At 38.3% G+C, this 14,850-nt stretch overlaps 2 protein-coding genes across 2 annotated transcripts; both read right to left on the bottom strand.

Annotated features, from left to right (window-relative positions):
- Positions 1-221: 221 nt before the first annotated feature.
- On the bottom strand, positions 222-2,731 carry LOC100186993 (calmodulin-alpha-like). The gene is made up of 5 exons (XM_026840559.1): positions 2,713-2,731; positions 1,900-2,074; positions 1,622-1,719; positions 401-549; positions 222-330 (listed from the first exon to the last, which is right to left on the bottom strand). The coding sequence occupies exons 2-5, from the start codon at positions 2,016-2,018 to the stop codon at positions 250-252; spliced, it is 447 nt and encodes a 148-aa protein (XP_026696360.1). The 5' UTR covers positions 2,019-2,074; positions 2,713-2,731; the 3' UTR covers positions 222-249.
- Positions 2,732-5,600: 2,869 nt separating this feature from the next.
- LOC100176773 (spondin-1-like) lies at positions 5,601-12,642 on the bottom strand. The gene is made up of 18 exons (XM_018817805.2): positions 12,222-12,642; positions 11,701-11,792; positions 11,299-11,452; positions 10,851-11,018; positions 10,542-10,755; positions 9,971-10,120; positions 9,488-9,680; positions 9,033-9,176; positions 8,611-8,740; positions 8,441-8,551; positions 8,260-8,374; positions 8,113-8,195; positions 7,765-8,034; positions 7,345-7,494; positions 6,920-7,109; positions 6,764-6,852; positions 6,553-6,702; positions 5,601-6,049 (listed from the first exon to the last, which is right to left on the bottom strand). Exons 1-18 carry the CDS (start codon positions 12,520-12,522, stop codon positions 5,880-5,882), a joined length of 2,874 nt encoding a protein of 957 aa, XP_018673350.1. The 5' UTR covers positions 12,523-12,642; the 3' UTR covers positions 5,601-5,879.
- Positions 12,643-14,850: the final 2,208 nt, after the last annotated feature.

The raw sequence follows: 14,850 nt of genomic DNA, 5'->3' as shown, positions 1-14,850 counted from the left end.
TTCTAAATCCAGCCTTGTATATTGATGTATATATGTCAGCTTTAAATTCCCATACCAATATAAGATGGTATATGACTATAGATGAATGAAGGAAACACGATTAATAATCATGTTTGTAAAATAATTGTGTTAAGCTTAACTTATATAATCAGTCTTGTGTTTTGATGTAGGTATATAATAACACATTTTATGTTTGAATATAGGAGCTTTGTGCTTTACTAGATAAATATAATAAAGTGAAGGGAGTATTTACATTCCACCCTCAGTCGACTTACCGTTTCTATCAAATCTTTTAAACACAGATTCCCATTCTTCGTCGGGGTCTTCGTCCTGTGACGTATAACGATGGATTAGATAATTGCGAGAAGGCCGAATGCTCTTCAAACATTAAAAGCCTCACCTGGCAAATATGGGCGAGGAAAGCTAGAAAGTCGTTAAAAGTGAGCGAACCCGTGGAACTCCGGTCAACTTCTTGTATAAGGTTCTGTATTTCTTCATCGGTTGGTTCTTGCCCAAGCGCTCGCATGACGATGCCTACCTCTCTAGCGCCTAATAACGGAAATAGATTACTGAAATTACTCGAAGCAATACGTTACCAGCGGTTGAAGTTTATATACTAAATACTCGGTATTTCAATTCACTGCAACCATTCTGTAAAGCTATAAAAAAATCTTTCGTAACATTTACTTTTTATAATTTTTAAATGTATTGCCGTTTGTGCGGTCAATTAAAGAAAGGTTTATAATGTACAATTATTTTGCGCAGACACAATTACATAAACGTCTGCTATATATATTAAAGATTTTAAAACTTTTGAACCAAACCAAAACAGTTACAAAAAGCTCATGGTTAAACTGCTCGCCGCATTCATTATTCTTTATTGTACCGCAAAACTTCGCCGAAAATACATCAGCGAAATCATGATATATCAGTAAACAAATTCCAAACCTTACATTACGATGCCCATATAAGTATTCAAGTAACATGTGTTTGCCAACCTTGAAGTGAAAAGCAATAAAACTTTACTATAGCGGTTGACAAGCGAAAATTTTTCATCAGGTAAAGCCAGTTTATTAAATCCAATTTATAGCCTGTCTCAATTGAAATGTTTGATGCTGGTATGAGGTGGTTTAATCAAAGGCATAAATAATATACGCCCTGTCTATACACAACGAACTATTTATCTCGCGGTTTCAACGTCATTTTCGAAAAAAAACAACTAAATTTCGTATAATAGATTGGGTTTTATAAAAATATTCTTTTTTTAATCTTAAAAAGCATTATATAAAATATTTTCTTATAACTAAGAAGGAATATAAAAAATCTTATATATAGTAGGGTGGGGAAAGATGGGACACCTTTAGCACAGAATATCCAAATATCCTAATCGTGTTTTAAACAATTAGCAACGGTGCATGGGAGTTGTAAACATACAGTTTCCTAATTCTTTGAATGTTTTTTGCTTACTACCATATTGGAAGAGAAAATAGAATGAACAGGTGTCCCATCTTCCCCCACCCTACTACATATAAGGATATAAGGTATATGTTTGATACTTGCAACAACCATCGTCGTAGTTATTTAAAACCTTAGCACAGAACAGGGTAGAAAAACAAATTACCGATGGCGCCCGTATCGTTTGGATCTAACAAATAGAAAGCTTCTTCGTAAACCTCTAACAATTCCTCTGGCAGCTGACTTGCTCGAAGAGAGGGAACTCTGTAAACAAATTGAACTTTGTGAATGTCGTAATCAAGCATATTTACAAGGTCTTTAGCTTCAGAGATCAGATAAACGGATTTTGTAAGCTGTCACGGGGACTTAACGCGTTAATACCAGGCTCAGTGGTGTAGGCATACATACTTATTAACATTCCAGAATAAAAAAAAAGAATTTTACCTCATTTTCCAGTTGCCTTCCGAACCAACGCTGAGAGTGCTTAGGATGCTAACATTGCTGCAGTAACGAATCTTATCCCGAAGTCTCCGCTTGTATTGTCGCGACTTCTCTTGCGCCATCTCGAGGGCGTAATAAAAATTAACCACAGATTAAATTTAATTGAACTGCAATTAATCTGCAAAAAGAAAAACAGCAAATATTATGAGACTGAAAACGTGTTCCCTTTTACCCCACCCTACCATAACATGCGGAATATACAAGTTAGTTTTCACAGTGGGAATACGACACGGGATTTGAAATTGGATGGCTGCCTGCAATTTGCTTGACGCCTTTCCATGCGAGCGTAACACACAATTTACGGATTGACACATTTTAACAAAACTATCGGCGCGTGAATTCAGATCGACAGTTGAATCAACATGATGACATCGTAATATAACGTCCGATGCGTCAACTCAGTAAGCAAGAGCAGATATGCTATTCAAATGATATCATTTACGCAAGTGTGTCAAGTGGTGCTCGAATAACAAACTGTCGCATTCCATCTGCCCTAACCAGAAAACGGGATCTACGAGACTAAACTATATCACACCAGTATACTACATACGTCTAGCTGTACCACAGTCTACTAAACATACTTTTATTTGATTCCTCGATTCAGTAGTTCAAAGCTATATACCAATATCGTAGTTGATAATATAGACTCTACATTACACCTTGCACAATAGTAAAAAACATCTGGACTTCTTTGTACAGCACGACACGAAAATAAAATTTACATACATTTGAATACATGTCGGTAACTCAACGTACCCTAGTAATGAAACTCTTTCAGCAATTTACATTAATTTGGAAACCACTATACTCGGAAATACTCCTAACGCTTACATTCCTATAGAGCGAAATACAGCAAAGATTTAGTCAGTACATACTCAGCAATTCCTAAAAACAAATCAAATGACACTTATTAGGTGTATATTTAAAAGTCTTATTTTAACACACTACATTTCTCTGATGGTGTCAACAACGATTTTTATGTGCGTCCCAACCACGCAAGGTAATTGAACATCAATTGAAGGACCGGAACCTTTCCTGCAGCGAAAACAATCTTGTTGATTGACGCCCGACCGTTAAATCAAACAATCTACTCTGTTTCAAGTAAATATTGGCTCGCGTCTGGTTCAGCTCGCACAAATGTACAGACCGCGTTACGAACAGCGACGCGGCGAAGAAAACAATCTAAATGCGAATACGATGGGTTGTACACAGCTGTATAACTCATTATCAAAGAAGTATCGGTAGATTGTACGTAATGCGCATCCACTCTTTACGTCATTCTCATTGTTGACGTAGAAAAATAATTACTGCTTTCAACTATCTGCTCTTGTACAATGATAGCTAGCAATTAGCGTTTACTCAAGTTGACCTTGCCTCTTCTTACGATAGAAAGTCGTATCAAATTGTCTGCCATACACTAAACGAATCGCCCCGTACTTTTTTGGCAAAACGGGGGCGACATTTGTTCAATGATTTCCGTTTTCCTGTCCGCGCCCTTTTACGAAAACCACAAACTTGAGACAACCAAACTAACAGCATCCGGTTTCGTTACATTCTCCTTCATTACATATCAAATGCCTTATTTAAAAATGTAACAACAAACTGAGTACATCTTAGTAAGCTACCTGAAATATATGAGCGCTGAACAAAGCCCAGTGTCTAGAACCAAAACAACTACAAATCCTTCTCATAAGAAGGTAGGTCAACCGTAGCCGCGATAGAGACAATCAGTCACGCGGTTTAACTCCTTTCTGTGCTGGAACTGGTGGACAATGTGCTAGTTATGAAATCACCTTACACTATATATCCCCGTAAACCATTACTGAGTGTTACTGACAAATCATCTCATGTTCGTTCTGTCCACAACACTAAGTACATTTGACAAGAACACGTCAACTTACCCTTTATTCGAATTTAACGGTTTAGAAAGCGGTAGGAGTTGAGGCATAATGTGTCACTTACGCATTTTACAACCTAGCAGGTAAAAGAAATGTGCAAACAACAGGAAATTTATTTCGAAATACAACGATAGCACGTTACAGCCGCGGGCCAGACTTGATCTGCAGATGACAGAAAGCATGTATCTGATTACCCTTAAATGCAACGATTACTAAATATCTCCGCTCTTAAACGACATTTATTATATTTACGATGCGAGACTAACTGAGGACATATATAGACAGTTTATGACAATCTAGTTTAGATGACGCCTGAAGGCTTGACTTTGCAGTATTTGTAACCGCAACTTTGTGCTTATCAGTTTATCCTAGACTGTAAATAAATACGGTGATGAGTACGCCACGGGAGTTTCCTTATTTAAACCTCTCTTAGAAAACAAGCCCTTTTAGCTGCCCGAAACATGAATTTTACAAATGCTATTACAGTAAAAATTGTTGGATGTCTTTGTTTAGTGAGATAAAGCGATGCTGATGGACAAAAAACAAACCCTGGAGATAACGAAAATATGTTAACTTAAAATTGTGATAGTTTAAAGAGGCCAGTCCCACAAAAAGCGAGGTCAATACAAACCGTTTACAAGCGTTTTAATGACAGATAATAGACCGTGCTTGTCGCAAGAAACAAGCACGCAGCATTGACACAGTAAGACATGTGGTTCTATTTGTATTTGCTTTAACCAAAGGAGGAACAACGTACCTGTCTTTGGCCCTACACTGCACAATTTTCTTGCAAGTATGCGCGTATTACCTGGCCCAATTGTGTCATAATCGTCCCGTTTGAAAACTGAGCCAAGTAATATTTCTTTCTGCATGACTGGGTCTCGCATAGCGCGTCCTTCAAAACCGCTTAAATGATAATGCCAAGCAAGTTGTTGAGCTTATTTAACCGGCGTGGAGTGCTGTCAGCTACTAAGTGCGTTTACTGCTCCTTATGTCTCTTTAATCGTCCTAATCCAACACGCGCCTTATCCAAACATGAACAGATTCGATTTCGCTTCATATACGAATTACTGGCAGTTCGATTTCATCTGAAACTCGTAAACACGAAATATTCTAACGAGCCCTCTCGGTCAAAGCGCAAATTTCGTTCTGACTCATGGCAGGCGAGCGCACGATGACGTAACCCCGCGCTTTTTTTTCACAGCACGCGAGTCGCGGTTCTGGAGTGTTTCTATTGAGTTTTACGAGTCCGTGAATTAAACTATCTTAAATAAATAATACAGTTGTCTGGGCCTAATTCTTAAGTGCCAAACCTTTTTTGTTAATAATTTGTTATTCTACGTTCAGATCAATTATTCTTTTTTTCTTGAAAAACGTATTAAAATCTGAGGACTGATAATTGGGGTCAGTTTAAGGTCAAGCGTTCTTTATTTGGTTATCCAAATATCAACGGATGTAATGACCATTCTGTATAAACAATCAACCAGCCAGCAAGTACGCCCTTTTGGTAGCTTCTTAGTACGACATTGGAACCGACCACACGAAGCGTATTATAACTCAATATCTTCGAGAGCGAAACCTATAAACATTTTAATACTTAATGAGGCATATCAACGAAGCATGAAAGTTTGTTGATGGATTGATATGCTCAAATATGATGTTTCGTTTTTATAAATACAAAAAAAAAACGATTTCGTTGATATGCCCTTTAACACAAGATAATGCTCAGTGACAATTTACATCAGTACTTTCCTTACCACCAGTGTATTGAATTTGGTAATAAACACTGCACAGAAAAAATCCAACAAACTGAATCAAAATCGTCGCGATGTACTTAACACAGAAAGGCAAATCAACATAACAAAATAAGTGGCACGAAAACAACACTTTAGACTGCATAAACGGGATGCATTAATAATTCTATGCATCTGGTTAACGCTGTACTTTGTTATATGCACCACCAGTTTGCCCAATATAGGTCTGATGGTTATGAACATGGATGGGTTATGTGAACGTTTATCAACTTCAGCCGTTTCTGTTGCATCTCCTTTTTTCTTTTCTCCTTGAACAAGGAGCACCTGCAGACAAAGGTCGAACACGAATTCGTCTCTTCCGGATCTGGATGGCGACTTTTCTTCCTTTCCGGACGCTACAACGGCTCCACCGACTCCAAGGTCCCATTACACAGTCACGGGCTGAAATTAATGAGAGGCAAAGTTTGAAGAAAAAGTAACATATTACTGCGGGATAAGATGGGGCACCAATAGCACATAAAATTCAAATTTCCCGCTCGTGTTTTAAACAATTAACTATGGGATTCGTGAGAATTGAGCGTTCTTTGGTTACTGTCAAATGGGACGAGCCGATGGAATGAAAACGTGTCCCATCTTCTTGTACCCTATACTTATATATTGCGACGTATGGAACATTTACTGTACTACTGTATTTACCACACCATAGGTAGCTTACTACATAAACTATTCCAGACACTAATATATCCAATACATGTCCCAGTATAAGTATAGTCGGGTGGGGGAAGATGGAACACCTTTAGCACAAGCACATAATATCCAGATATCCTAATCTGTATTTTAAACAATTAACAACGGTCTATGAGAGTCATGAGGACATATTCTTATATTTCTTTGAATGTTCTTTGTTAACTACTAATTTTTTCCCATCCTACTGTACAACTTACGACATGGTTCAGTATTTTGGCAACGTCGTCGTTTTACCAAATGCACACAACCCGAGTTCGGCGAACTCTGTAGTCGCTTTCTAGTTTCCCGCTCTCGTCTGCAGCATGTCGACCACTCGGACCACTCAGTTGATGAGCATTGGTTTTGCCCTGTAAGAGGTATATGGTAGAGGGAGACGGGACACATTATGTATATAATGCAATGACTCACCTTCAGCAGTCACAGGAACAGGGATGCATGCCGCTGTTTCCATCATAAACGTTTCACAGGACAGTCCCTCAGGGGCAAATTTTAGGACTCTGAGAAAAACAAACATAAATGATGTATCGACAACGTGTGCGATCAAATAAAAACCAGAATTCCTACTTTTTTCTAGTAGTTTGTCCAGTCAGTCGACCTCCTACGCATGGAACCCATGGGGACCATTCGGAGTACAAGCATGTTGTTGCACTTGTGACGTCACACGGTACCATGCAACGATTTTGCTCCATTTGAAATCTTTCGCAGCCGTCCACACTCGCTGATTGGTTGAGGAAACGTTTTCTAAGAGTTTCGCCTGTATGCACAGAAACATATACATCTTTAAAGATTAAATTTAGACAATTGGTATTTTAAATGCGATAATTAGCGTTTTCATTGCTATTTCTTATAGGGTACGCATATACAATTAGTGTCTATAACTTTTATGACAGGTGTGCCAGAATTATCGTGTTATTTGAACGATAAAGTCCATACAGCAACCGAAACTGGTTACAAGCCTTAAAAAAAGTTTATAATGAAGGTTTCCTCACCCTTGCCACAAGAAACCGAGCATGGCATCCATGGGTTCCAAGATAGAAAGACACATTGCTGGTGGTTTGACTCATTAGAGCAAGGTCGGTTATGACAAGCCGCGTTTTCCATGACGAAACCCTCGCACTGATTACTAGAAGAATCTTCACCTGAACAACAAGTAATAAATATTTACAAAACAAGAGTCATCTTGTGTGCCGCCGTCCATAGGTATTAGGTCTGCCTCAGGAGGTTATACATGCTCGAGGCTTGCCGGTACTACTATTTTTAGCGTGTGTGTCGTTAAGCAAGACGCTTAACCGCAATTGCCCCAAACCAGTGTTTACTAAAAGGTTTTCTAACTTTATTCACTCATTCTTCAATTAAAATAACAGACACATTGGTTAAATACAATTAGTAAAAATACACGAAAAACTAACCCAGAAGAAACCTCTTCCTCAAAGTTGCTCCTTTTCCACAACTTTCTGAGCAAGGCATCCATTCCGACCATTCTCCGTACTCGCATGCTGATTGGTCGTCACTCGGGCATGTCATTGACGTCATACACTTGCTTTGCTGCATTTGAAAACCTTCGCAGGTCGATTCCCCACTGAGTAACATCCGCTTACGAAACGTTTGTCCAATACCGCACGTGACTGGACACGCTGACCAATCAGACCACTCCGCATATACACAGCCGACAACATCAACTGTTATTAAGTAATATTTCCCTATTACATCAAACTTTAAAATAAAATTGAATATGGGAATAGTTGTTTGCATTGTACCTGTGACTTGGTCACATGACATTGACGTCATGCATTTGCTGTTCTGCATGACTGCACTACAATCTGAACCCGCCGTGACAGATCTGCGAGAGTGTATCCAAGTGTGAATTTTTAATAAGTATGAAAAATCTCAATTCTAACACACACCTTTTCCTGATGGTTTGCCCAACCCCACACGTCACCGGGCATGGCATCCAATCCCCCCACGTCGAGTAATTGCACGCATCTCCCGGACCACAAGAAGCAGCACACTCTGTCATTTCTTTAAACAACCAAAATTACCACCTGTTAACACTACCCACTAGCCCAATAACTGAAGCATAAAGACCTTTCAACGGCTCCCTGCAATTGGAGGCTTCCGACGGCCACATCAGAACACGATTTCGAACCTTTAACCCCGCACCGCAGCTTACACTACAATCTCCCCATGAAATCCAATCTGTAAACACACGGTGTCAAAAATATTACGTTCATATACACCTACAACTTTGTACAAACCTGAATACAGACACACAGTAGAATCTCCAGCACCTCCAGCGCATTCTCCGCTTCCTTGGCAAATTTCCTTCTCCATCGTTGCCCCACATTCGCTTGGCGATTTCCGAAAACCTCCGGACCTGCTTCGGGTCTAAATTAATAAAAAATGGAATATGTTTATAATCAAAAACATACATCTGTGCTGACTGTGCACACAAAGGACCAAACTTTGTTTAATGCAGAAGAGGCTACGTCCGATAGTTAAACACAATCTTGTGGAACAATTTTAACCTATATTAGTTCCAATGTATAGTAATTATTGTAGTGCGGGAAACTGTTGAGTATAGGCTGCCTACCTTATCGAACACGTTTGGCGCCTATGTCTGCGCATCATCTCATATATATATATACACACACACACATCGGCCATAAGCAGTTCTTACCTTGATCCCCCAACCGCACGTCACAGCACATTCCGACCAATCGCTCCACTGGCCATAGGAACACATTGTGACGTCACTTGTGGTTGATTGTGACGTGACTGAATACTGCTTGAGAACAGGTTCACTGTGACCACACTGTCCACCCTTTGCAAGTATATTTATACCATTATTGTTGTTATATAGCAAATTACGAGCCCTGTTCAATAAATGTATAATATCATACATATTACGGGAATAATATATATAGGTTGGGGTAAGATGGTACATGTTTTCAGTCTCTTTTATCGTTTATACTTTCTTTATTTGGTAGTAAGCAATAAATAATTACTGTATACCCACGACTATAAATGAGGTATTAATTGCAAACACACGCTTACGAAATACGGGACAATACATGCCAACGGTATACATTACCCCAAATTTCTATATAACACAATATAAAAAGCTTCACTTACAGATAAACTTGTGCGAGTTATAACAACTCTTGCCACGGGTTCAATGTTGCCACCCCCTTCTTTATAAAACGGCGATTCCGGGTCGTCGGCAGATGTTAAGGCCCGTATTCTCTCATGTGGGGTTGTGGCTGAGTTCGCAGACAGGTATGATACCCCACTGTCTGTACCGGCGTCCCACGGCGTTAAATTGTACCTGAAGAAATCAAGGACTTATATATAATGGAGCCAGGATTTTTTACCGATTATTATTACTTACTTTGAAGGTTAACAAGAAATATAAATGTTTATTTTACTGTGGGGTAGGATAGTTATGTTAGAACATAATATTCCATACTCCTTAATAGTGTTATACCCATTAACAACGCTATTTTATAATCATAAATCTGCAATATTCTTTGTTTACTACCAAGTGGGACGAGAAAATAGCAGGAATACGTAAATCATTCTACCCCAAACTATCATATAGCAAAATTAATTACTTACACCCTTGTGCCAATCCAACCACACTCTAACGTGCACATCGTCTCTTTTGTTATTCCAACATTCCAATCAGGACTTGGACCAAGCATGCTCAACAACGACACCAGGTGGCGGGATTGATCAACTTGAAACGTGTCAGATGGAGGATTCCTCCTGTTTTATGAAATTTATCTACGTCATCAAACATGATATTTTGTTCTTTGGATAATGAGGTAGAAATGACAAATAGAACTTTGAAAAAGGGTAAACAAAATTGTCGTTTTTTTTTAAAAAAAAAAGTTTAAAATAACTTGCACAGTCATTGGACTAAAAAGTATTATAGTAGAGTGGGGGGGGGAAGATGGGACACCTTTTTATTTTAATTTCTTGTCCCATTTGGTAGTAAACTAAAATCTTTCCAAGATTTATAAAACCGCTTCCTCACGACTCTCATAGACTGTTGCTAATAGTTTAAAACACGAACAGGATCTTTTGTAAATATGTGCTAAAGGTGTCCCGTATTTCCCCACCCTACCATATAGTTGTCTTCAGAATATATATTAAACAGACATTTATAAACCACAGATTTACTCACAAGTTGCGCGGTTGGTAGGCTGGCCATTGCGCTGGAGTTTTGATTAGAGACATCACGTGATCTCCTTGTGACGTCACCTCGGTTTCGACGTCATTGGGCCAACCCCATTCCGCGACTTTCTGTACAGCTGGACTCGCAAATTCTCCATAATCCCAGATCGAGTATTCACTGCTGTGCGACGCTCCGATTACGTTTGACCAGTGCGTAGAAAACGCTGTAAAGTAAAAAGTAAAAAGAAAGTAATCAAAACGCCAATGTTAATTGTACATATATAGCTCGATACCGAAAGTACAAGAAAAGTTTACAAACCAGGATAATCTTTCGGATGACTGGTCGGCGACCACAGTCCATAAAACGTCATATGGTAAGTAGCATTTCCACAAGCGCAACAATCCGTGGTTGCATTTGATGGAGGCAAGGCTTCTCTTTCACAAATATTTAGTGACAGTCTTCCTTCGTGGCGAAACCATATCCAACCTATGTCAACAATGTTTCTACAACAGAACTATTTTTCAAAACATACTTAGAACGCCAATTCGATATGAATGTACGTGTTATATGTTGAAAATCCACTGGTTAGTCTATACCATAAATTTTCCCGCTGTCAACTATATATAGCGACCATTTACCAAAATATTTTTGTTTTGCCCCCCTCCCCCAAAAAAAATACGAAAAAAAGGAACTGAATTTATGACAAAAACTTAACTTCTGACAAAGCATATCAAACACCGTTACTGTACCTATTTTCCGAAATTACCTTTTTGTACAACACTTGCCGCCAGCACCACGCAACCAAATCCTCTAGCAGGGGCTGTCCATCTTACAGAGACACGTTTCTTCTTGCCGTTGGTAACTTGGGTGGCATAGCTGGGACAAGACCTCAACACACGGGACGTGTAAGAGTTTATTGGCTGTATGAAAGTATATTGACTTTCGTTGATAATAACATTTAAATTAAAAAAATTTGAATGCATGATATAATATTTGAATGCATGATAAAGATATGACATACACTTTTCTTCCAGGTTACACCTTGTTTGTTTCAATTAAATACCACTCAATATAAATTACGCCTCTGTCATTTTTAAGTATAGTTTTGTCCGTAGGGTGTTTTCAATTACTGACGTTTTGTAAGATTTACTGTAAATAAATGATTTACCGTAAAAGTGCCAGCTGGTTCGTCATTGCTTGCATGCTTTGCTGTGAGCATAAATCCACGAAACGAAGCAGGGTTTGTACTTTGAATGGTCACTATTGATAAACAGTGTCTAAACTTTGGCTTTAGTATAGACAAAAGCAAAGTTATAATATACAAATTTACTGCCATCCAAACACAAACGTCTATATCTTTTTCATGACTGGTCAAAACGTGTTATAGAACTGTAGAGTATAGGTTGCGCTACAGTTGGCACATAAATCCATGTTTCCTGATCTTTTTTTCATCAATCAATAACAGCAGATATTTAGAGTCGGTAAGTTACTTTATATAATTTTGTAAATATTCTTTGTTTTCTACCAAATGTGACGAGAAAAAGAAATGAAAACAGTCAAAATATCTCATATATTTTACCCACTTAACTATATAGTTCGTAACACAAAAAATGCTCATATTGCGTTTATTACAAATATGTTAATTTGGTAGGCGAATGGTTTAAGGCATACCATACATAATTTGCCTACCAACGTATTCTCTCTCGGGTTCGTAATCTTCTGGATCTCCCTCAATTCGAACTTGAAATCCATTGTCGCCTCTCCTTGGACGTGGACGTGAAAAATAACGTTGTGAAATGTCCGTCGGACAACCAGATTGCTGTCGGGCAGGATTCGCAACCCGGCGACCAGATTCCGCAAGTTGAAGGAACAGGAACGAACAAAGTAATATCCTAAGTTTGAAACTTGTTAAAGGACCCATTTGTCCGCTATAGAAGTTCTTGCATTTTGTCCAACTTAAGCAGCTTGTCATGCAATTACCAACCACCATTGCTGGTTTGTTTTGTATGACTTTTAAATACTAAGTCCAAGATACATTACTATAGCGAAAGCATTTGTAAAATATTCAACTGCCCTTTAATAAAACGTGTTTAAGTCAAACAATGTCTTATGGCATATCTGCAAAAACATTTTTTTTATTACGGCAAATAAAATTTCTTACAGACGCTGTTTTAAATGCAGCAACGTACAACTAATCAATTATTTAACAGATCGGGGACGTGGTAACGACAGGCTACAGGCCTAAAACAAGACCATCCTATTCCCAACGTCAAGTACGCCAATATTCGCTCATGTGATATTACATGTCCTGCTTCATCCATTAAAAACTAGTCTGCTGCGGTAACACCATTCTAAATGATTGTAATAACAAAAGGGACGTCTTACAGACGACTGTTAATTTTCGTATCGAAACCTACAAATTAGCTGAACGTAATCTTTTTAATACCAACATAACTTAGTCTAATAGCGGGTGACGAGTTCCCCTGTATCTTCTTCGTACCGACTATTGTCTACTTTGGATTCTGGAAATGGCAAAAGTCAATACACGTTATTGTGTTGACTGAATCGCTCATTATCTAAAACCAGCCATCACCATCGCTGTAGGATGTAGACCGAGACTGTTTGCCGAATGTTTTTACGTCTTCCTGTCAGCCTTTTACANAGCAAACAAAGATTTAATTGAATCAACAGGTACATTTTAGTGCTAACTTGCGATACCTCTCGTACTATTATATGGTATAGTGCTTTTCCGCATTACTAACTCTGTACTAATATTAAAAGTAACACCAAATGCGTTTTAACGCAATTTTACAAGTATTAGCACTAAAAATATACGAAAACGGCCTTTCTGGCTGAATACACACGAAGTAAACATTAGAACGAACACACGACATGACATACCTCAGCTCAGCCACGACCGTTGAATAGAAAGTTATTAATACGATTGTGTTACGATTGACTGAAACCGCAGCGTACACACATAATCGCTAATACCCCATGGCGCGTGTCGCCTCACCCTTGCCTATATGAACCGGCTTTTAGATTTTGTACCAGCAGGCTAACCACTGGAATCGTTCTCACCTCATCGCCTCGCTTCTAGATCGATATTACCTAACACGAATATTCTTGGTAAACATATCGCTCGACTTAAAACGCTCGGCGTAGTTATGTATGCTTTCTTTGTTAACTTTTTGAAGTTGAAACAAGAAAAGTTGGTGCTGTCACAATCGGTCAACCAAGAACTGCTCGTCTGATACGGATGACTGCACAATGAAATTTTTACTGAGGACCGACTAAGTAACAGAAATGTAACACCAATAAATTTTACTGATTATTGTCATTTTGTGCAACAACAGCGTAACATACCTTTGCATTACCTTAATAAATACTTTATAACTGTTTATCGCTGTATGTGCATGATGTAAGTGGCCAAACACGTAATGTTTTGAACATATTCGAGTTTTTGAAAGTGACAACACATGTAATTTCGTACAATTCAGAAATATTAACATGTTGTCGCTCATTTACGGCAAATAATCAACGTAAACGTTATTTGCAATTAAAACTTATTATACGTTCTTAAATTCGTCAGATAATCTGCAAAAATGCCAAGTTACCTAACCAATTAATACGTACTATGATGTACTGGTTCGACGTCGCTTCATTGTAAGCGATGAGTAATCTAATAATCTAATTATGATATTGCATTACGCTGCTGTACACCGCACTAGTTCAATGCTTCGGTCTGGCGGTTGCAACTTTATTGGCACAACGACTGAAGACTTGGGACTACACACTGCATGGCTTCTCCGTCTTGCTTGATTTGCAAAAATTAGACCCGTGCGTCTAATTAACAACTAAGGGAAAACGATTTCGGTTATTTTAGCACGACGATCGATGCCATAGGCGTAAATAAACTGCAAGTAGCAGCAATAGTTGTGACGTGTTGCTTGCATATATGTAAGGAAGAGAAATATTTATAAAATGTAAAATTCATAAAGTTAAGGCGAATCCGAACACTAACTCAAAATCTTAACACACAGATCTCAGTCCCGCTCTATTTCTTTTTAACTGTGAGTTTGTTACCCACACCAGATAAGATATTTTCTAGCGGTAAATTTGAAACCGTTCATTAAATGATGTTAAACTTCCTTTTTTTTAATATAACGTCGCTCAATTGCTCATAGCCGTCTCGAAGTACTTTAAACTACCGTGTATTTTATGGCAATTCACTAAATCCAAAAATAGTACTATAAACCCTGTATAGTAATACTCATGAAAGTAAAACATAAATATTGCAACTACTATGTTTTAATAC

This window comes from Ciona intestinalis, chromosome 2, assembly GCF_000224145.3.
Source record: "Ciona intestinalis chromosome 2, KH, whole genome shotgun sequence".
Lineage (NCBI taxonomy): Eukaryota > Metazoa > Chordata > Ascidiacea > Phlebobranchia > Cionidae > Ciona > Ciona intestinalis.
This window is presented reverse-complemented; position numbering and strand designations above follow the sequence as displayed.

Excerpts from the sequence above, each read along its gene's own strand:
- LOC100186993 (XM_026840559.1), bottom strand. The coding sequence starts at position 2,018 with ATGGCGCAAGAGAAGTCGCGACAATACAAGCGGAGACTTCGGGATAAG. Across the intron at positions 1,720-1,899 it reads GAAGGCAACTGGAAAATGAG|AGTTCCCTCTCTTCGAGCAA; the intron begins GTAAAATTCTTT and ends ATTTGTTTACAG. Across the intron at positions 550-1,621 it reads AAACGATACGGGCGCCATCG|GCGCTAGAGAGGTAGGCATC; the intron begins GTAATTTGTTTT and ends TTCCGTTATTAG.
- LOC100176773 (XM_018817805.2), bottom strand. The coding sequence starts at position 12,522 with ATGGTGGTTGGTAATTGCATGACAAGCTGCTTAAGTTGGACAAAATGC. Across the intron at positions 10,756-10,850 it reads TCATCCGAAAGATTATCCTG|CGTTTTCTACGCACTGGTCA; the intron begins GTTTGTAAACTT and ends TTTACTTTACAG. Across the intron at positions 9,681-9,970 it reads GGTTGGATTGGCACAAGGGT|GTACAATTTAACGCCGTGGG; the intron begins GTAAGTAATTAA and ends TGATTTCTTCAG.